The sequence below is a fragment of the Galleria mellonella genome, unplaced genomic scaffold (assembly GCF_026898425.1).
Source record: "Galleria mellonella isolate WM207_F2 unplaced genomic scaffold, CSIRO_AGI_GalMel_v1 utg22776, whole genome shotgun sequence".
Classification (NCBI taxonomy): Eukaryota; Metazoa; Arthropoda; class Insecta; order Lepidoptera; family Pyralidae; genus Galleria; species Galleria mellonella.
Window position 1 is genome coordinate 64 of NW_026442043.1, and position 24,160 is coordinate 24,223.

The window sequence follows — 24,160 nt, forward strand, 5'->3', positions numbered from 1 at the left end:
AATCCTAAATGTGTGTAAAGGAATCTATAAAACCTAAATGTTTGAAAAGCCTAAGTTTGTGATGAGTCTAAATGTATAAAACCTGAATATGTGAAGAGCTTCAAGTAAAGAACCTAATAGATACTCTATTTGTATCAGTAAATTTAGATAAAGTATCTATTTAAAGATACAAGTTAAACATCTAAGTGGAAGTTCAGAATAAAAGCCTAAATGTATGAGTGTAATGTATCAACAAGCGAAAGAGCCTAAATAGAAAACCTAAAGCGAAATGAAGTGAAAAATCTAAGCATTAAAATGTAATAAATGCAAAAAGAAAGAATCCTAAAATAATTGCCTAAGTGTAAATAAATGATTAGATAAAATCCGAAGTACATATATTCAGTTGAAAAATAATTGCTATGTAACTAAAAGCATATCTAGAATCTCCCAATAGTTGAAAATATTTTAATTATTTAATAACATATAATTAAATATTAAAATGGAGATGTTCAAATAAATTTGTCAAAATAAATTTAAACAATATGAATAAAACTTTATGAAACGTCTAAGTTAACCACAAATACATATTTTATCTAAGAAATAAACCTAGTATTCATTGAATAATAAAAAACAACAGTCCCTAAGAAAATTCAAATAAATTTAATTTTAATTTATTAATTTTAATCATAGAAGTAAAGCTTATATAAATAATAATTTATCACCACCGGCCCCCCTGTCTGACAAATTTTGCACGGCCCCCCAATTTTAAGACTCCTATAAATATGTTGCATAAAATAATACAAACGGCCCCCATAGTTTAAAACTCTTATTATAAGAAATTCCTTTAATATACTTAAATTACCAATGACTATTTCTTAATACTCTCAGAAATAACATGATCAATAAGTTTTATAATAAAATATTATGTAACCCCATTAGATAGGTAGATAGACACCCCCCATCGCCTCCTCCAAAAGATCACAACAGCAAACCCAACATAAATACAACCAACTATATTAGATACATCAATTAATTTATTTTGTACAATAAATTATCATTTAAAAAGATACAAATGTCTTGTGTTATGTGCAATTACAAAGAGCAAAATAAACTAAGTGTGCGCAACATCTAAGTATGCAAAATGCTTAGGCATGTAAAGAGTGTACATGTATAAATAACCTACAAAATCTCGCTCTGATATAAGTATAAGGGTTTTTTTTTTTTTTTATAATAAAGTGTCTAAGTCAAAATAAGTAAATAATCAAATAAAATCTGAACTATAATTGTAAAGTGAAATAAAGAAATTATGTGAAGAGAACTAAATAAAATATTTATAATAGCATCCTAATAAATTGTTGGAATTAAATTTAACAATATGAAAACACCTAATTAAATTTTCAAATTTAGGTAATCAAATAAAGTAACTAAAGGCCCTAACTAACCTTAATGATATTTTATGAAATGTCTAACTTACAATTTGAAACCCCCTATAAAACATTATATAAGCTATTTAAACATCTTAGGATGATCAAAATCAAATCATAATTATTTAATATTTTTTTTTTATATATATATATAATCAATGTCACTGCATCATAAAAGTTTATGAAATAAAAGTCAATAATTTCCTCAGAAATAAATAATGTCATTAATTCATCTTAAATCATTTCTTTCACAATAAAAAGAGTTTAATAAATTTTATGTATAAGTCATTATACCATAATTATTGTTTATAAAATTTATATAATGTTAAATTAATAGTTCAATAAGTATTGAGAATTAATGAAGCAAAAGAATAATAAATGTGTCCTATAGCATAAAATTAGATCAATGTGAACTGAATATAACCTAGTAAGCTATCCTCACTACTATTGTTATGTACCTATTAGTGTAATACTTAATATTATTTACTCAATTGATATAGAGTAAAATAAAATATAAACCAAATCATGTAAATTTGTTGTATAATTGACTCCAATAGGTAACCACTGAATGAATTTGATAAATTAAATCCTAATAACATGAGATATCAGTAAAATAGGCTATTTACCTATAGACATAGAAATCATGAAATTAGGTCCAAATCCTAGATCTATGACGGTATAATTATTTAGTCATAATCATCAAAGTTGGTTTTGAGTTATACTATTAGCAGATATTACTGTTTAACTTTATACTCCTTCATATTTTAATAACCAATCCCTGAAGTCACAAGCTCCAATTGTGACCAAGTGTTCTTAATGATCTGATATGTAAATAGCCATGAACCAATTATATCCTGGTCACGGCACCAATTGTGATGGTCCCCCCCTTTGTGCACCCCTTATAATAATAACCCTCTAAACTAACCTACACATGGAAAACCTACAAAGCCTAAGAAAAGCCTACGAAGGCTTTACCTAATGAAATCCCATGAAAATCTAATGAAAACCTACCCTAAAGAATGACCTAACATCCTCAATATAATCCCATACCTATATTGCCTTATACACCCCATACATCCTATGAATCATATAAACCCTTACAATAAACACTTAATATTGAACAGATCTTATAGTAGAACACTTGATCATCTGGCCAGATAAATAAATGTGTGATCGTCTAGTAATGTAGGACCCGTTGTGTGTGTAATAACCAAAAGGTTCTTTAATTGGTATATGATAGGAGTTAAATAATAAAGATGATTGATAAATCTTTAAGGATTAAGAATAATTAATGAATTATACTCATAATTCATGTAACTAGGAAGTTATGTTAATTTAATAGTAAATTACAGAATAACTGTAATAATAAAAAAAATGGGGGAGCGGTCGGGCCCCTCACACGCCCGGACCAGTGGAAGACTTTCCAACTATCTATAACTCTTCCTCCAAAAAGGTAGGGAAGGGTATTACTATTTATTAATGCACTCTGATGGTAATAAGGGAATGAGTATTCTCAGTTCCAAACCAAACATAAGTACATTTACTTCAACATTACAGTGGCTCCACCAGCCCCACGATGCTTCCAGTATAAATTAGTGCTTGCCAGAGGCAAACGGATCGGAACTGAAATCCCAGGATCACTCCGACACGAGAGCTTACTCATGGGCGATGACCCTTTCAGTCCTATATGGCGACATAGAGATCACCCACTAACAGTACGAAACTGTTTCCCAGCGTCACCCTGTTACGAGCTTACTCAACGGGGGTTTCCCTTCGGCTCCACAAGAGATCAGACCAAGAAGCGAGATCACCCAGACACCAGAACTTACTTTGTTGGGACATAACCCTTCGGCCCTATAATGTGACATTAGAGATCACCTGTGAAGACAGTCCGATAGAGATGAAGATTTGTGTGATAGGGGATACCTTCCACACCCTGGAATTGGCCAAGCCATATAATGTTGATAATTGCTATATCATAACATAGCATTGTCAATTTAATATTATTTACTTAATACCAAGAATACTCAAGGTTCAAGTTAAATCTGTTGATTAGGCCGGAGCCTAAGAACGAGTAGTCCAACACATAGGTCGAGAGCTACTAAAAGTAATGAGTGCTATTGAATGAACTATAAGTCCAGTTAATTATATATAATATTATTGTTGATTAACCACATTGTGAATTAACCAATTATTTATTCAGAGAGATATATCTAAAGGAACTATAAGTCCTTTAAAAGACACTGATTAATCACAAGTTAACAACGTCTCGTGAAATAACCAGTTGGGTTTTCTATAAGTTTGAGGACACTAAGTCCAACAAGCTATTATTGTGTTGAGAGTAATAGAGATTTTTTTGTAATATTTGTAGAGGTTTGATTAATCACATTGTGAAATAATCAGATTAAATAATTATGTAGCTTTATAGAGAGGACTATAAGTCCTAATTGGTTGTTGTCATAAATACTGATAAATTACACATTAAAGTGCCAGGTCAATTATTATATATAGGTATATAGGAAGGACAATAAGTCCTATTTGTGTATGTTGTAGTAGTAGAGGCAATATATTGCATAATTATAATGTGAAAGATATAGATTAAATATATATTTGTATAGAAAGGACAGTAAGTCCCATACAATTATTGTAGCTGTACTATAGTTATACTATATCTACTTCCATTTAGTGTCTTAGTAAACCTATTTACTAAGAGGATTTCTCAGATAAACAAGTGTTTTAGTGTTTAAATCATCATGATTAAATCCCTAAGAAATTAGGTCTTTAAATAATTATCATATCATTTTAAGTGAAATTTCTCATATAAATAATTCCAATATTTCCCCTACAGGTATTATAAAATAACAGAAAATTATATAAATTTTCTATAGACTTAGATATAGAATCATAACGTGTATAATCTCCTTTTGTTTGACATCTGTCACATTAATGACGTATTGAATGACGTATTGATGTATTGAATTGAATTTTGATTATCTATCACAACTGTCAACGTAACAAATACTAGCAAGTTTGTTTATTTGTATTTGTTTAATATAACTAAATATAAAATCATCATATATCAACCGTAATATACAACTAAATTATCAGTGACATAAATAATCATGGTTTACACCAGAAATAATTAATAGTATCCAGTAATGCTACAGTTTTATATTCATATCAGTAGCCAAGCTTACTTTCAAATTCAAGAATGAACAGAAGATTAGAAGTTTAACATTCTTATTGCAATTGTACTTGCAATAATATATACATACAGTACTAATTATCAAGAACATTCCTCAAATACATGTGTGGTGAAGATTTTCCCAATATGCTATCTATTTGATTCCTAACCTCTAATGTAAATTTATTAAAGAAGTGAATAATCAGTGTTAGTGTTTGCTTTATTAATATTTAAAGTAATTGTCCTAACTTGATATCAATAGGATAATATCTCCTTGGATACAGTCCGACATAAACATATAACTCAATAATTAAATTTATAAAATACTAATATTATATTTTACTACTTGTATATCTCCATACTATTCCCATAAAATATTCCAAACATGTATATTAAATATAAATCCAGTAAATATTCACTAATATTAACCCTGTCTGAACTTGTCTAGTCTATATAACATGAACAAACAACACACATACAAACCTTATCGCCGGGACAATTTCCTTTCTAAATATGAGTAAAATACATAGCTTCACAAGTATCATACAGTACCAATTTTATACTGAACCTCATACCTAGTTAAGAGTAACTATAGTCAGAGAATCTTTTAGTACTTTTATTACCATTAGGAAATAAATCCACACCTATAATATCAGCATAATTAAATATTATTAGTAATCAGTAATACACACAGAATTGTTATTATCAGCTTGTTTACTACAACAAAATCAATATTAAAGTTTATAATAAATCAAGACAAAATATCTATTTAAACAATACAGGCTTGTTTACCATAAACATCCCACCGTTACATGAATTTATCTACTAACACATTAATGTATTAAAAGTAATACATTCACATAAAATCACTTGCAACAGTTAAGCTGTCTCTTTGTACATCTGGTGTAAAACAAATTCCCACATGTAATCATGGGTAATTAAAAGTATACAAAAGAATCATTAGTACAGTTGACCGAGCAATGGTATGAAAACACTTTACCATGAGACGTTAAGCATGAGCAGGTGTTCCAAATCAACACTGTAATAGTGTAATAAATACAACTATTCCATCATCATCATCGTCTCAACCATCACCAATCCACGACTGAACACAGGCAATTCCCCATAGACTGCCAATAGGAACGGCCCCAAACTCCTGCACCCACCGAGTCCCCATAATACACATAAAACAGTCACTCCAACCAATGGAGGCAGCCCTCACCACACTTGCATATACAGAGTCGCCACTCAATAACCCCTCTGTCTCATCAATGGTTGTTTCCCCAGCAATGAGACCAGACCACAGCCACCTCAGTCTATTTATCCTCAATAAATAAATAATTTATAGTAACTAGATATGAATTTAGTTAGTATTATAATAGTTTTATAGTTGATTCAATAAGTATTTGCCAAAACTGGACAATTAGAATATTGAGTCAAATCGATGAATTTCTATCAAACAGCCATATAATTGAATTTTGTATATGAGTAGAATAACGTAAGTATGTATTATTATTACGTAAATTATATTGATGTAGATCTTTGTTCAAATGTGATTGCATTTAACTATATACGCATTACCTAAAGGTATATGGACTCGATTAAATACGTATTTTAATAGTTGTTGGGAAAAATATTAAGTATAAACTTTGCCTGTGATCACAGTCAAAAATCTAACTACGTAGTAATAAATGGAACAAGCTCACCGGATTCTCCAGTCTTCCATTGACTCTTTTCACACACTTAATCGATAGTGATACACTAAGATCTTAAACCCCTTCATAGATCCAGTCACTCCTAGCTCTATCCCAGTTATCTTTTTTATTTTATTGCGCAGTTCCTAAAACACGACTCCCGCGCCATTTTCCCTTTTTCTTTTTTTTTTTTACTGCGCAATTCCTAAAAAGCGACTCCCGCGCGCCCGCCGATCTGCCGGCCCTTTTTTTTCTTTTTTTTTTCTATCCTAGTAACGTCATAGATTATGTCACCGAAGGGTAGATATTTCAATAATCGGATTTAGCCTATTATTCGAACTGAACTTTTCTTTAAATTCAATTTAATTATATGTTAACGTATTTTGGTATTTTCTATTAAATTGATTATCGAATTTATAAAACTTTAAAGGCTCTCATAAACCTTATTAAACTATGTTATATACATCCTTTTTACACCTGATGAGAAAAAGGTAAACTATAATTTGGTTAATATAAAATATAATATATTTTTGTTTAATTTATTTAATTTTCTTGTGACGTCCACTACACTCTGGAAACACATCAAAGGAGTTTCCCTTCTGTGTCAATATTTCATATATGGTAACGTCTTCTCTGTATACTATTGTGAACCTTGACTTTAAAGTTTGTTTATATCAAATAGCTCAGCTTTCGCAGCGGTCACCCATAGGAACCCCTGTTTCTTTTCTATGTACTTATGGTATTAAACCTATTGTACTATAGGCGAACCGTCACAAGACCTTTTATCAAACCTATAAACATATATGTATCAATTCTGAACTCTAAGAAAACATCCGTTCTCATATCAGAGTGTTGAAGAGAATTGCAAGAGATAACAATTTGATAGATGAACTTGTTAGGAAAGGTGCCAGTACATTACCAGAGAAAGACTTAGTACAAAAGTCGTTTGCTTGGGCATCTGTGTCCCATTTTTGTTTCTACCGTGAAGCAGTTGTATTTGCATGGCTGTGTTTCAGTTTGAAGGGTGAGATATAGCAGTGAATTTACAGGGTACAGAGGAATAACACCTGAGTCCTCAGGAATGGCAACGCATGCGGATTATCATGGGTGATACAGTATACTCTGTTATGTCCATGGTACTGCTCATGTCTATAGGCGACGGTTAACTCTTTCCATCAGGTGGGTCGTCAGCTTGTTTGTCATTCTAAGAAGTATAAAAAAATACTGCAAAACTCGAAGCTATTATAAAACCCTTTTTTACCATGTTTTGCATAACACAAATCAATTTTGAGTGAAGTGCTACATCTATATATTCAAAAATCAAATGCAAAATGTATGTAAAAATATCACTTCAGGCAATCCGCAATTATGTAGTAAATACGAGTACTTTTTCTGTTGTATTTGTAATTGTCAGGAATAGATTTATAGGAATTAAAATATTTGAAAAATATTACGGAAAACTGCAGGGCGTAGATAGACTAATGTGGATGTTTCATTAGCCTCCAAAAAAACTCGATAGATAAGTTTTGACTAGTCGTGTTCATCAGACAGATCGCTCCAACGACTGTGGCTGTCAAGAGTGGGCTGCGATGTAAATTCTATGTGGAAATAAGTTCATTAGGTGCAACTAACTGTTAAAAATTTTACTGTGCAGAGTATGTACAGAAGCAGATGGAGATATACCAAGACTATTTCATTTGTAGACGGAATGCCAATGTAGAAAGGATCGCCTGGGTCCCTTCACTATAGCAGTCTAAGCTGCTTTTGGGCCTTTTGTTAGTCTTCTAGTTGGAAGCTGGAACTGACACTGTAAGTTTCCTGTTGATATTCTTTTTTGGGAATTACACATTTTTTTAGGTGATTACACGATTGTAATATATTCTCAAAGTAACTACCACGAAAGTATGTAATTGCATTAGAAATCTGATAGTAAGACAATGTGCTGTGTAAGCAGTACTGAATGCAACATAACAGAAAAGTATCACAACAAGAGGGCAATATTTGAATACATACTTACGAATGTCAACGTTCGCCTCTACGTAGAGACAGCGATGTTGTTTGAATCGTCAAGTAGTTGTGTCCACATTAATATCACAAGTTGTTTTATAAAACTGACTGTATATTGTATCACAAAACAGAAGACACGGCAAGTGTACCGCTTGAATATCGTGACTATAACTGTTGTTGGAGGCGAAAGACGAGCGGGCGCGGCGGGAGTGGCGGGGCGCGGGGCGCGGGGCGCGGGGCGAGCCGGTGAGACGTGCGCCGGCGCCGCGGTGTCCGGCGAGGCGGCCGGTGACGTCACCGCGCGCGTCTTGCCCACTTTCGTATTCTTGGATCGCTGCATTTTCTTTTTAGTTAATTTGAAATACAAATTCTAATTAAATAGTAATAATACAGTGGTTAAACTATACTAACAGACATACCGTTTGTGTTTTGCGTTTGTGGATATTTGCAAAGAATGTTTACATAAACTACGATAATTTACCTGAAATTATTGTTAATAATTCAACGATACTGTATTGTTCATGTTTATAGGTGACGGTTACCACTTTACATCAGGCGAGCCGTCAGCTTGTTCTATTATTGTTTGCCATTCTAAGTTGCATAAAAAATCACATTAATTCCCCTTTGTTATAAAATCAAACATGCGGCGCGAAAGTCTAAAAGCAAACGTTTGTGAAAATGTTAGGATGTTTGTTACTCATTCACATTAAATGTCCGAATGGTTTTGTTTGATTGAACCATACCAATTTACCTGAGCAATGCCGTGGGTCACAGCTAGTTTATAATAGAGTTATTTAAAGGTGACATTTTGTAGTTTACGGATTTTTTTTCAAGAAGTTGATAATTATATTATTTAACTCAAATTCAAGTCGAAGATTCCGTTTAAAAGCGGAAATTTTATTAGCGAGCTGAAAGGTTAAAGAATCAATACTGTCGTGTGCCATTTAAAAATTACAATTAAGACTTTGAATAATAAGTTATATAATAAATGCCGTTTAAAAATTAACATTTTATACCCATTGCAGGCGCTCATAGGCTACGGTAACCGCTTAGCATCAGATGTGCCGTATGCTTGTTTGCCACTTCAGTGGCATAAAAAAATTCATCAGATTTATTAATTGTTTATTAAAACGTGAAATTTCACGTGTTTTTAAACAAGTTAATTTTAATACTAATAAAACAAGTAAAATTGATACCTATCTATGAGTAACAATAAGCATACCACATGTAATAATTAGGTACATATATACGAATAATCATCTTTTCTTTACAACACAGACAAAATTAAATATTCTCACTAATCTATCAGTACACAACAAAAGCCATTCGATTTAGAAACTGTAGTTTTTGTGAAACGAATTGTTTTTATAGGTAAATCGTCACTGGAATGAAATTTATTGGATTCGTAGGTACCTAGGTACGAAACGGGTTCAGTAAGAAATAAAAATGGAATAATACTGAACAAATATGTTCCTTCCTTTATCTACAGACGAGTATGGATTCACGTCTCTCTCTTTGCATTGAATTCAAATAAACAAAAAAAGCAAACAGTCCACGGCGCGGCGCGGGGGCGCTGGTGACCGATTTGAGGGGTTTACGACCTGGCTGAGATGACTTTATTTATTCGGAATCGGACGTTTATTGAATATGCGGCTTTTTACGAGACCTCACCCGCGCCCTCTCGCGTCGCTCTCACCAATTCATGACTTTTTCAATTTACAGTAAACCGTGGGCATGTTTGTGTTTAGGTACATTACGTTGGGCCCTATTTAAATTACGGAGTAATTTTATTTTCATCGGCAATTAAATTTATGAAAGCTATTTTTGGAAAAGAATAAAATACTACAGTGGATGAATGCATCAGCTGCAATATGGAGAATATCTAGACAGGGCTGTCTAGGTGTAGGTACTAGAGACCATCGTCATGATTATGTAGATCGTATCGCCTTATGATACAATATTATGGGTACAATACAATCAATGATGGCTAAAAAATACATCAGAGGGGGGAAGAGATTGTTATAATGGGGACTAATGAATTGCTCCTTTGCGACCATTGCTAGCAATACGAGTACACCCTATCAGGTCGATCTCCACGTGGTTCCCCCTGGAAGCTATTGTGAACAATTCTTGTTGAATTCATCAAGATGAGCTAACTGACCTGCTTCATTCTCACCTATCATCCTTCACTGGTGCCCCCCCGGTGTATACCGATAGCGCGGGCGGGGTTACCGTTCCATTATCGCCCATTAAAAAAACATACACACATCAGAAACTTTAATTTATATTAATAGATATATGTCACTGCTGGGCACAGATCTCTTATCATGGAAGGAGGATTTCAGTGTACTGTAACAGGATTTTATTTCGAGTTTCGCTTGTACTGGCGTATTGTGCTATTTACCCTTAGTCATTCTATATAACCGAAATATAACAACATAGCCGAAATGTGAAGGAGTAGTGACATGTTATAAGTATGTAGGTATTTCTTAGTTATAGCAAGGGGAATTTTCTGGATTAGTAATTTGTTACCAGAAGGTTATTACTATGTTTTTGGTAGTAGTGTTGACGATTTTTTTTATTATAGCATGACTTGTGACCAGATCATTCTGAGCGAACATAGAGACCACATGGTCCATGAATACGATCAACCTAACAGATAATGTTCCAGTCTCAACGGTTGGCCGCACTATGCCCACTCACTAAGTGGTTTTTCACGCTACGTTAGAAAAATCCAAAGTTATAGGACGAAGGAAACATATTATAGTAATAAACATTTTAATAATTTGATAAAAAATCAAATTAACAACGTAGAGAAAACTAGTGAAGTTGTGAAGACGTAATTAGAAGACAGGTTTACTGCCACATGACCTTCAAAGTCACGAAAAACATGATTACAGAAATCGTGACCGTTGTTTGCCTTCAGACAAACCCTACACAAGGCACTTACGTGAACAACTAATGAACCAAATGAGATTAGCGTGCCTCGGAAGCCCCACTAGCAAATAATCCTGTATATAAAACAGGAGAACACGTCAGATGCGCATTCAGCAGGATATTCCTGACTACCGTTCTCAAGCAGTCTCCGAGTATATTTTAATCCGTTAAAATGGTGTATAATTTTAAAGTGTTCAAGAAGTGCGCACCAAATGGAAAAATAACGTTATATATGGGAAAACGTGATTTTGTCGACCATATTTCTTTCGTGGAACCTATAGGTCTGTAATACAGTGCGGATTAAGTGTCGTAATGAAAGTGCTGTTGCGAATATGATTTTATAACCGATTTATAATGACAGTTATTTCATTATCATTGTTATAATAACCTCAGTAATGTTTTATTAACGAGGCTCCGTAATAGGGGATCAAGCTACTTTATTACCTTACCACACCTTGACTAGTGTTTTTATTCTGTTATTGGATTAAATTGTTCTTTGTTACTCTAATTCCTTCTTATTGTTTCTTCTGGAGATTAAATGGTGTTGCATATTGTAACCTTACCCAATCATGGATTTTTAGGCAGTTAATCCAGTATACAATTTACCTATATTTGTCAATTGTGGCAAAAAGGTCTCACGAAATACATGCCATTCAACCTCAAAGAATGGCGTGAACCTGACAAAATTAGGGAAAGGGAGGTGATACGCTACGCACGCCCCTTCTTCAATTTGTTACGTTAATGCTCCTCCTCGGTTTACGTGCAATACGTGCAAACCGCACGTATTTGTAACTAGATCTATATAGATTATTATATTATTTATGATCTTGGTACATAACTTATATTGGAGATATTAACTTTGTATGTAGGTACATACACTAAATAGAAATCTAAAAACACAGAATTGTTTGTGTAAAAAATCTCGGAAATAAAATCTAAAAGGTGTTGAAAACTAATAACGTTCGTGAACTAACAGAAGTTGATGGTAGAAACAATGTAGTAGCGAGGCGTGCAGGTAGCAGTCAGCGCCATCCATCAAGCGGCTGCCGTCTGCAAGAACGATGAGCCAACTTGGCGCCATTATGCTGCCTCGTCTTCGAACTAGAATAGATCCGTTTTTAATAGTTGTTTGCTACTGCAAGATTTGTTTGCGTTACGTGCTGCAAATGCAATTGCAGTCTGTCTTACATAAAATTACAAAAATCCAAATCTAAATTTATATTATCATTAGCATATCAGTTTTTAACCGTCCATTGTTGGACATAAGTCTCCCTTTAGGGAGACCCATAGTTGCCACGCTTGGCAGGCGGATTAGCAATCGCAGTTAGACTTTGGAGATATTTTGGATCACACGGAAATCATTACGTAATACTTAGTATCGTTTATATTTATATATTTATTAACCTTCAAGAAAAGAGCATATTCCTTTTTAAAAGGCCAGCAGCACCTGCAATGCCATTGGTGAGCAGCTGTAGTCACTTACCATCAGGTAAACCGCAAGCTCGTTTGCCTCCTGTGTTGTAAAAAAGAAAAATTTAGGCCATTTTAAAAGTCCTCGTCTGATTGTAATCAACAAAATGTATTCTGTGATGTTCATTATCGACGGTTATCTCATTCCATTAGGTGAGCCGTCTGCTCGTTTGCTATTCTAGGTTGCATACAAAATATTCCAGATGGCGTGGTGCTGTTGGATGAGGAGTACGTACGCGGACGAAAGGTGTTCGGGCAGGTGGTGTGCACGTTCCGGTACGGTCGCGAGGAGGACGAGGTCATGGGCCTCAACTTTTACAAGGAACTGTTCCTCGCCTCCGAACAGATATACCCGCCGCCGGAGAAGAGGCCTTTTGAGCCCACCCGGACACAGGTGAGAAGAACTTGAATATTTTCCTTTTTTTTTTATAAAATAGTATTCCTTGTCCAAAAAATGCTGGTGTTAATGAAAGTGTGGTAATATTCTGTGAACGTGGTATTATTAAAAACATTTAACATTATCAGATAATGGTATAATATGAAGCATTGTTGTCTAGCAGCGAATGATGATAGGTCAAAATAATTATGACGTCAAGTAGTTGATTCCTACCAGCATTATTGGGACTTTAAGATATATTAGTTTAGTTATTTATGTGATCTGCGGAATTTCTGTGCTCAAGTTTCTACGGATAGTGATTTCAGATGTACTTTAACTCAAGTTATAGGCACAGATCAGATAAGAGAATGTTTTGAAATTTGGTGCAAAGTTTTGAAGTTTAAAGTTCATGACTGTATGAAGAGATATCATTATTATTTCTTTAAATATTTTCTTTTTGAATTTTTAGGAGAGGTTGATTAAAAAGCTGGGTTCGATGGCGTATCCGTTCCGGCTGAGCGTACCGGCGGGTGCACCCGGCTCTGTCACGCTGCAGCCGGGCCTTGAGGACGAAGGCGAACCCTGCGGCGTGCATTACTATGTCAAGTTGTTTGTTGGGGATTCCGAAATAGATCGCTCACATCGCAGGTGCGATGTTAGGAACATTATCGTCACCCACATTCTTAAGAAACCTAAACCTTTACCATTATTTTATTTTTGGTTCAGACTTGCTCCTTTATTCCAACCTGTTGGAATTTGATGATTGAATTACATACATGTAGCTCTCCCGCTACTTTCTCTATTGTGTCTTTACATTTCGTCTGTGGCTCTAAATCTTTTTTAATACTATGGAAACGATATAATATATCGTTATTAACATGCCGCATAAGCATTTTTGAAAAAAACTATCATGAATTTGAACATTAATCCATTTATATAATCAATTTCTAAGTAATTATGTTGGTTTTTCAGAAGAGTATGTTGAACATATTAACAATATTATTCCAATCATTTTTTGTATTGGTTTAAAAGTATATTCTGTTTAATATAGATTTTGGTATATAGGAGCACAGTAGCGCTTGGAATACGGAAGGTTCAGTATGCGCCCGAGAAGAAGGGTGCCCAGCCTTGCACCGTGGTGCGCAAGGACTTCGTGTTGTCGCCCGGCCAATTGGAGCTCGAGCTCACTCTCGACAAGCAGGTATTGGAATTATTTCATCTCTTTAATCTCAGATAGGACAGTCTCCACTGCATGTACAGCATAGAGTGATAAAAATCTGAAAATCAGAGATAGTATATAGATACAACTGAACAACTTTTTTCAAAGAACATGATCTTTAAATATTAGATTATTTTGGACCTTTCATGCAAATCACTAGATCACTTTAATATTATGGAACTAAGTTCTCTGTAAAAACTGGCGAAGTTGTATGAGAAGCCACAGCACAGTATGCTACTATCCTGATATTTACACAAGCTTTTATAAATGTCATTATTTCTTTATATCAAATTGGATCCGTTTCATATGATATAGAGATATTTTTTATTCACAGTTATACATGCACGGAGAAACAATAGCTGTGAATATGAGCGTTCGGAATAATAGCAACAAGGTGGTGAAGAAGATAAAAGCGAGCATCCAGCAGGGCGTCGACGTTATGCTCTTCCAGAGCGGACAGTACCGGAATGTGGTTGCATGTGTCGAGACTCAGTAAGTATTTATCATATTAATTTCGTAAAGTTTACTGAAATTCGATATAGAAGAGATAATGCGACAAAGCTATTAAAATTTAAAAAAGAAATACTATACATGTTTATTTATGATCAGATACTTTGCAATTTATTAATAAATACATACTAGTTTATTATATCATTTGAATTTATAAATAGTGTAGGATAAAACAGAAATGAACTTACATAGTTTACTTATATAAGTTGAAACAGGCGTCCGACCCAGCACATATCTTGTAGGCAATAATGATGCATATCATTAACGGTGACAAACTCGAGGCTTTAATTTTAGAAATTTCCACATAAATATTTCGAGTTTCAAACTGAAGTGTAATTAGTGTAATATTTGCACACGTGACTCCGGGTCGCACAATATTAACGTCATGTTTTAAACATATCACTGGTACAGGGACCACTTAATTTAAATAGTGAACTTTAAAATTTAGAGACTTATTTATTTGATCAACTGGGCGAGTTTTATTGCCTCCTAGTACGCTCATCTAGTACAGCATCAGTACAATAACACGTATTCTACAATTATAATTAAAAAGAATAATATTAATAAGATTAAAATCCCATACAATCTCATAACAATAATAGAAATAACATCTATATCTTAAATATTTGAACACAAACATTCTGTGGTCATCACGTAGGCAAAGCCGTCTAATTGCGGATACCGGCTCAAAACATCATTGAGTATGATAGTATAAGAAGTATGTGTGTGTGTGTGATCCTGGCATGGAATAAGTCACCCCTTACTTTTCCCGTGGGTGTCGTAAAAGGCGACTAAGGGAGAGCGAGAGATACCCAGCAGCGTCTCTCTTAAGACATCCCTAAAGCTTAACTGCGGTTGTCAATCCGCCTGCTAAGCGTGGCTACTACTGGCAAAACTCCTCAAAAAGGAGGTATGAACGATGATGATAAGAAGGATTTTCAATCGAATCATTTGTCACAGGGACGGGTGTCCGCTGCAGCCGGGCTCCAATCTGCAGAAGATTCTGTACCTGACTCCGTCGCTGCAGTCTAACCGCGACAAGCGCGGCATCGCTCTCGATGGACAGCTCAAGCGCGGTGAAACCACACTCGCCTCTACCACATTGTAATACCCATATCACTTTCTTATCTTCTTTAATTTTTATTTCTTTTTATTACTAGTCTCTATCTATAACTTCACGTAAACGGAATATATTTTTTTCGCCAATAGTTATTATATCGAAGTCAAACGTTCGTAAAGATTGACTGAGTCCTTAAATAACAAGAATTGTTTATTACTTCAGTAAACAAACTTTCACGTTTGTAATATTAGCCAATGAGATTCAATAATTGTATTTCCCTCCCCCTCTTTATTGGTACTGGGAGTCAATCTTCACCCGAAGCGCAAGTGACGCTTCCAGTATTGCAAGTGTACACGAGATGTAGTAGTTACTCACCAACAGGCAGATTGAAACTGGTGATAATATGAACAGACAACTTTCCCGTATTGTATATTATTCTCCATTTAAATTTAATTTTATATTTATTGTAGAAAAATTTAAACTTTTATTTGTGGAGTTTTCTTTTTGTGGGATAGAATTGATGTATCAGTTCAGCCATTATTCGTCCACTGCTGGACATAGGCGTTCCCCATAGACTGCCATAAGGAACGGTCTTAAGCCACCGGCATCCACTGCATCCCTGCAATGCATTTGAGGTCATCGCTCCATTCAGTGGGAGGTCGTCTTATACTGCAGTTGCCCGTACGGGGTCGCCACTCAAGAACCTTTCTTCCTCAGCGGTTGTCAGTTCTTTGAGCTATGTGACCAGCCCATTGCCACTTCAGCTCGCTTATCAGCTTGGTTATTTTGGTTCTTTTGCGGATATCATCGTTTCGGATTTTATCACGCAAGTAAACTCCAAGCATAGCCCTCTCCACAGCCAGATGAGACTATAGCCACTTCAGCTTGCTTATCCTTTATAAATTGATGTATATTGCATTATAATAATACTAATTAACTACCTGTCTAGCTAAAATGTAATTCGAAGTACAAATCAATGTATGTGAACGATGTACCAGGCTGTTGGACCCGAGCAGCGCGACGCGTTCGGCATCGTGGTGAGCTACAGCGCCAAGGTGAAGCTGTACCTGGGGGCGCTGAACGGCGAGCTGGTCGCCGAGTTGCCCTTCATACTCATGCACCCTAAGGTGCTTTTACATATTACTGTACTTGAAATTCTTCATGTGGTGATAGAGTACACTAGAATGTATCAGGATTCTTGTTCCGTTCGATGCCATAAGTATGGGCGATACATTTTATATTTATTTATTTAAACTTTAATGCATAGTAAAATTCTATGTATTTTATATGTAGTTACTATATATAGAAGGGGTGGCCGACTTTAGTAAACCCAAGATCTACTGTTTATTGACAAAACCCTATGAGATCTACCAATTACATACTTCTTAAAATCTCAAATGAAACAACATAGTTTACATAATTACGTAATATTGTTGTTATTTTATTAAGAGGGAAAACATAAAACTGGAAATGAGTTTTAGTAATTACTTATTTATATTAATGTGAGCATTGCATCTATATCATCTTCCGATAGATTAGCAAATTATTATATTTTTTGCCTTCCCACGATTTTTTTTTTATACAACTTAGAATGGTAAACAAGCTGACGGCCCACCTGATGGATAGTGGTAACCGTCGCCTATACACATGAGCAGTATGGACATAATATACTGTTTCGCCCATGATACCTCCCATGCGTTGCCATTCCTGAGGACTCAGGTGTTATTCCTCTGTACTCTGTAAATTCACGCCATATCCCACCCTTCAAACCGAAACACAATTGCTTTACGGTTGAAACACAAATGGGACAGAGGTATCCAAGCAATCGACTTTTGTACAAAGTCTCCTTCTGGTATATACCATAACGATTGACTGCACTAATAATCTCTAATCCTGCTATATATTAATAACTGATTTGGCTCAATATTGGATATATATTGATTGGCACTTTTTTTTTGATGGGTCAAAATGGTGTGATAACCCCGCCTGCGCTAACGGGATACGCTGGCGGAGCACCAGTGAAGAGTGATAGATGAGAATGAAAACAGGCCACTTAGCCCATCATGATGAATTCATTAGGAATTAACTATGATAGTTTCCAGGTGGAACCGCGTGGAGGTCGACCTGGTTGGGTATATTGCTAGCAATGGGATTTTTAGTCTCCATTACTAACAATCCCCTGCTTTTTAAATAATAATATCAAAATGATTGAATCAATTAATATGTCAACTTTAGTGCAAGGCGTATCATGTATCGAACCAAATGTATAGAAATATAATTATGAAAGCGAATACATAGTAGCGATTCAATAAAGTACATAATCGATACACCTATATATAATATGATAGTTTATATAAAATTTGAGATATAATGTTAAGGTAGTAGATGTGAGAGAGTAATCGAGCTCGCCTTCTGTGCTAGGAGGGCCGCGTGAAGATGATCCACGCCGACAGCCAGGCGGACGTGGAGATGTTCCGGCAGGACACGGTACACCATCAGGAGAGCGTCGAGGTCTACTAGTTGCGAGCTTGCCTCTACACCACTAGTATTTACATTAAACTTATATATAATACGAGTGAAAGTTTGAAGAATTATATAATGCTTGTCTTCATTATATATGTAATGTGTAATATGATAACAATATGTATAATTTTTAAACTAATGCAAGTGTACCAATGTAACATATGACTATATAAATAAATTCTACAATTTTATGATATATTAATTTATTTTTAAACCCCAAGTAAGAAACAATCTAAGTATTTATGACGTATAAGGGCGCAGTAAGTAAATAGTATAACATTTCTCAATTTCAAATCAACTGGTGATTGTACTATTGTAATGTATGTTTATTTGCTTATCATACAATCAACTTGTATGAATAACTGAGTAATTAATATCTGATGCATTTGTTATGTAAATGTTTACGTACAAACACGTATACTGATGCAAAAACGGATATCTAAATATCGATAATACCGATATATAATTAATAATAACATCTGTTTATTTACTATAATAGATTATGTATGTTACATTATCTGTATACATATATAGTTTATGGTATTTGTAATGTCTGACAGTAGGTCTCTTTTCATTATATATTTTACTAGCTGCCTCGGCAAACGTTGTTTTACCATATACATTATTTCTAGAACTATACATGAAAATTTATCCTACTACAATTATTATATTCGATTGCCATCTTGCAACCATATTGCGGCATATAAAAATTTGCGCGATTAAAAAACAGGAGTAGATCGTAAAAGCGTTTGAATCTGTATGTATTTTTCTATTTTAAATCATAATAAAAAAAATAAAAAAAAATTCCAAAAAAAAAAAATTTGGGGTGGGTCACCCTTATCATTGAGGGTTATGAAAAATAGATGTTGGCCGATTCTCAGAACTAACCGATATGCACACAAAATTTCATAAAAATCGGTAAAGCCGTCTCGGAGGAGTTTGGTAACAAACACCGCGACACGAGAATTTTATATATTAGATGTATAAGGTACATCAACATTGCATTTACACTAATTACATATATACATAACCTTTTAGGGGTACGTAAGACATTAGTTTCACATTAAAAAAATATAAACAAATAGATATAATAAAATTAAAGTATATGAAATTATTATTATTGATAATAATAACAAATATTAAGAGTTATGAGCTTGTTCCAGACATTGAATATATAGATAGATAGGTACTCTTTATTGTTTCCTCCAAAAGATCACATGTATGTATGTATTAATGAATATCAATGACTTTTCAAAAGTGCTTCAATGTAAGTTTATTTGAATAAATGATTTCTATTCTATTCTATTCAATATAGATGCTTTATTCCAACTCTAAATCGGTTTTGTGTTTAGGAATTTGGAAGACCACATTTCTATTTTACGGGATTTTTATGGGGTTTTTCAAAAAGAGTAAAATGCTATATATTATACTCTTTATTACTACTACGCACCGCCCATAGGCACTCGCAACATCAGAGATATTGCAGGTGTATTGATCGGCCTTTTAAGAAGGAGTGGGCTCTTTTCTTGAAGATTCACTAGAGGGAGACTTTGTGCAAAAGTCGTTTATTTGGGCACCTCTGTTTTATTCGTGTTTCTATTGTGAAGCAGTTGTGTTTGCATGGCTGTGTTTTAGTTTGAAGGGTGGGATATGGCAGTGAATTTACAGGGTACAGAGGAATAACACCTGAGTCCGCAGGAATAGCAACGCATGGGGGGTATCATGGGCGAAACAGTATACTCTAGGGGGGAAAGGGTTTGTTAGTAATGGAGACTGAGAACCCCAATGCTAGCAATATACCCAACCAGGTCGACCTCCGTGCGGTTCTCTCTGGAAACTATTTACGCAATTTTTGTAAAAAGGGGTACAAAATTTTTGCTTCATGTATTAATATAATGAGTACATATTAATATAATGTCATGTTGTTTGTGTATATTTAAGAGATTTCGAAGGGGAAGAAGATTTTAAATTTTATTTTCCCGTACCTATTCTTTTTTATGTATTTACCAACTCAAAGTTGATTGTCATAAATGTATTAATTTTGTCATGATTAAATTTGCAGTTTGTCAAAGTGAACCTTAATGCGTCTATACACACAATTTAATATTCTAAATTCAAATATTTCAAATCAAATGATCATGATAGATACATCGCTGGATTTTATTAGTTTTAAAGTAAGATATTGCGAGATTATTAGTAATTTAACATCAATTATTTTGTTATGATTTATGTTTTTTTTTTTTTTATTGCGGAGCAATATTAAATAATATATTCTTTATTGCAGTTGTAAATTACAAAGATAAGGCAGTTATAAATATTGTGAGCAAGGGTGGGCTTATCTCTGAAAGAGATCTCTTCCAGCCAACCTAATACACTGACAAAAGATGTAGTGAGCGGCCAGCTAAAGCGCACGAATGTAATAACAACTAGTATAGAAGATACAAATATACAGATAAATGAAATATTAATATTGTAATACACACGTATAATATTACGCTTTTGACAGATGAGTGCACAACTACGCCATCTTTTATCGAGTAGGAGGCGCGAGTCGCAGAGTGGCATTCTAAATTTAAGAGCAACGACAAACAAGAACGTAAGACAGACATACGTAATTGTACTCTTTATATGTATTTTTTATTTATTTATAGAATTATAAATAATTTAAGTTTGCTTCCGAAATAGGTATGTCCAGCTATTTCTAGTTGCGCCGCGGGGAGACTCCTTGCACCCAATGGGAAATTACCCGCAGTTGACCCACAATTATGTTTGAGATTTTTGCTTATTATTTTTTTTTCTAATGAATGTTCTATTGTAATTCTGTCTGAATCCGATCAGCAACCACAATATTTACTGAAAACCTTTCTCTTTATTTGCGTATTGATGCTCGGAAACTGGCAAGTGTCTATCCCGTACTTTTTTTTTTATGGGTGAAAATGTCATGGTAACCCCACCCCGCCTGCGCTAATGGGATACGCTGGCGGAGCACCAGTGAAGGGTGATCGATGAGAATGAAAAGAGGCCAGTTAGCCCATCATGATGAATTCATCAGGAATTAATCATGATAGTTTCCAGGGAGAACCGCGTGGAGGTCGACCTGGTTGGGTGTATTGCTAGCAATGGGATTCTCAGTCTCCATTACTAACAATCCTTTTCCCCCCCTCTATCCCGTACTAAAGCCATTGTTTTAATACTTTCCGCTGAACAAGGACAGGAATCCTCTGTTTTCTTAAGAAGACTTACGAAATTGTGGGCATAGAGAATACCCTAACTTCTTTTTGATAATAGAAGCTCAGGGGCAGGAGTTCTCTTTTAATTGAGTCAAAAGAAAGCACTAGCATCTGCCTGAAGACAGATATCTTTTATTTACCGGTCACGTCACCCTCAATCCCTAGAACGATTCCTGCGGGTCTTTCTCGAGCTGCTTCTTCTACCACACCAGGGGAGTGTCTTTTAGCAGGTAGTGATAGTTTAACGTCTTTAGTTTATAATTTTTGGTAATTATTCAAGGTGTTCCTGATTTTCATGACAGCTGGTGTAGGGCTCTCTCATCCAAATTTTTAAAAGGTTTCAATATATGTATATTATAATATCACATAGATACGTAAATATAAAAATCAACTTGCTAATGGTTAAATATAGACATGTCTGCGGTATATGTTTGCATTAAATATTGACCGACATGAGTGATTTAATTAAACATAATTATTTTCATTTGTCTGTTTAGACAGAACATAAAAATGGAATATGAATGATCTTCGTGCTATAAAATATAACACAATATTCACTCAATCTTTAAATTTTCATAACCGCGTCGCGTATCAAGCTGACCTGAGCTATATTATTTTGCTAATACCGAGCATTAAGGCGAGGTTGGTTTTTGCACGGGGTTTTGGAGTCGCATTACTTACAGAAAGAAATTGTACATTTCCGCGCGTGTTCCGCGGCTCTGCACTAATTCCGCGATGATTAGACCGGATTCAAACGCGCGACCATCAAACTTTACGACTGTGCGAACAGTCGACGTACAAGAGACGGCTTTTTGATGTTTTAGCTTAAAACAACTAGAATGTTCTTATGTTTTTATTTGTATTTACATTTTATTTTACGAGGTGAAATATATATATATATATATATATATATATATATATATATATATATATATATATATATGATTACGTTATTTTTAGTAATAATATATGGTGTTTTAATATAATAACTACTGGTTTATCTTTCGTGTAATTTGGTCGAGAATGCTTGACTAGTTTCGGGATCATTAGGGACCTTTAATCTTGAGTGGCTAGGACCCGAGCCCGAGCTTGACTGCGCGCTTCAGCCCATTTAACGCGAGCTTAATTTTCTGTGTACTTACAAAAGTTTTAACGATAAAATATAAGATGTATTTCGAAGTTGAATTAAATTATGATTTCATCATTTCATCATCATCATCATATCAGCTTTTAACTGCCCACTGCCGAACATAAGCCTTCCCCTTGGGGGGTTTTGCCAGTAGTTGCCACGCTTAGCAGGCGGATTGGCAACCGCAGTTAGGCTTTGGAGATGCTGCTGTCCATCCTTCGCCCTCCCTTAGTCGCCTCTTACGACACCCACGGAAAGAAAGAGGTGGCCTATTCTATGCCGGGATCACATGGGATATTATGATTTATATACAATTAATAACTAAAATGATAGAAATATCTTAGCCATTTATCGTCTCCTATAAATATACGAGTATATACTTTTTATATTATTACATGTGTCACATCTCCATATTTAGATATAATAGAATTTTCATCGTGCCTCCGATCAAATTGTTTATAATTACTCCTCTCCATCCAAAGGTTGCCTGGAAGAGATCGCTCTTAGCGATAAGGTCGCCCATTGTTTTCTCATTGTGATTATTTCTTGTAATTGTTTATATTTATAATAAGTTTACTATTGTAATCTTTTGGAGGAAACAATAAGGAGTATCTACATATATACACAGGCACAGACTCTGTCTACCTTGCTATATCTAATCTCGTGATTAATACTTAATGAATTCGTTACGATGGGTCAACTGACATGCTTTTATCCTTATCTGTCATCCCTCACTGCCCACCTACGTATATTGGTAGCGTGGGCGGACTCACCATTCCAATTTCATTCGTTTAAAAGGTTTTAAGGTAAAAGGCAAAATTACTTGTAACACGTTTGAGATTGTTTCTCCACCGAATTGGGCTTCACCTACAGTGGTGGAAACTCCAGATATTTGAATGAATGAATGAATTTGGTATATGATTTGAATGTGACTGTAAAGTTGTATAATAAATTGAATTATTGTACCAGAGGGAAACTTTGTACAAAAGTCGTTTGCTTGGGTACCTCTGTCCAATTCGTGTTTCAACCGTAAAGCAGTGTTTGCATGGCTGTGTTTCAGTTGGAAGGGCGTTGGATATGGCGTGAATTTACTGGGTACAGAGGAATAACATCTGAGCCCTCAGAAACGGCAACGCATAGGGGTATCATGGGCGAAACAGTATACTCTGTTATGTCCATGGTAGTGCTCATGTTTATAGGCCACGGTTACCACTTTCCATCAGGTGGGCCGTCAGCTTGTTTGCCATTCTAAGTTGTATAAAAAAAAATAATAAAATGAAGTTGCATTGTACGAAATACATATTTGGACGCGTCTGTTGTTAGGCGACGGCCCTCGTGGCGCCTCGTGTCGCGGGCAGTCGCTCTCAGCCTCACTTGAGTCGTTCGAAACTTGCGCACCGCGCCGCCCGGCCTCGAGT

General features: G+C 34.8%; 1 protein-coding gene across 1 annotated transcript; it reads left to right on the forward strand.

Annotated features, from left to right (window-relative positions):
* Nucleotides 1-11,324: 11,324 nt before the first annotated feature.
* Nucleotides 11,325-18,579, forward strand: LOC113509257 (arrestin homolog). Its single transcript, XM_026892574.3, is given in 9 exon segments — nucleotides 11,325-11,506; nucleotides 12,899-13,089; nucleotides 13,541-13,719; nucleotides 14,137-14,272; nucleotides 14,625-14,782; nucleotides 15,761-15,904; nucleotides 16,859-16,869; nucleotides 16,872-16,987; nucleotides 18,282-18,579. Coding segments are annotated over 9 exon segments (1,143 nt in total). The 5' UTR covers nucleotides 11,325-11,397; the 3' UTR covers nucleotides 18,381-18,579.
* The last annotated feature ends 5,581 nt before the right edge of the window (nucleotides 18,580-24,160 follow it).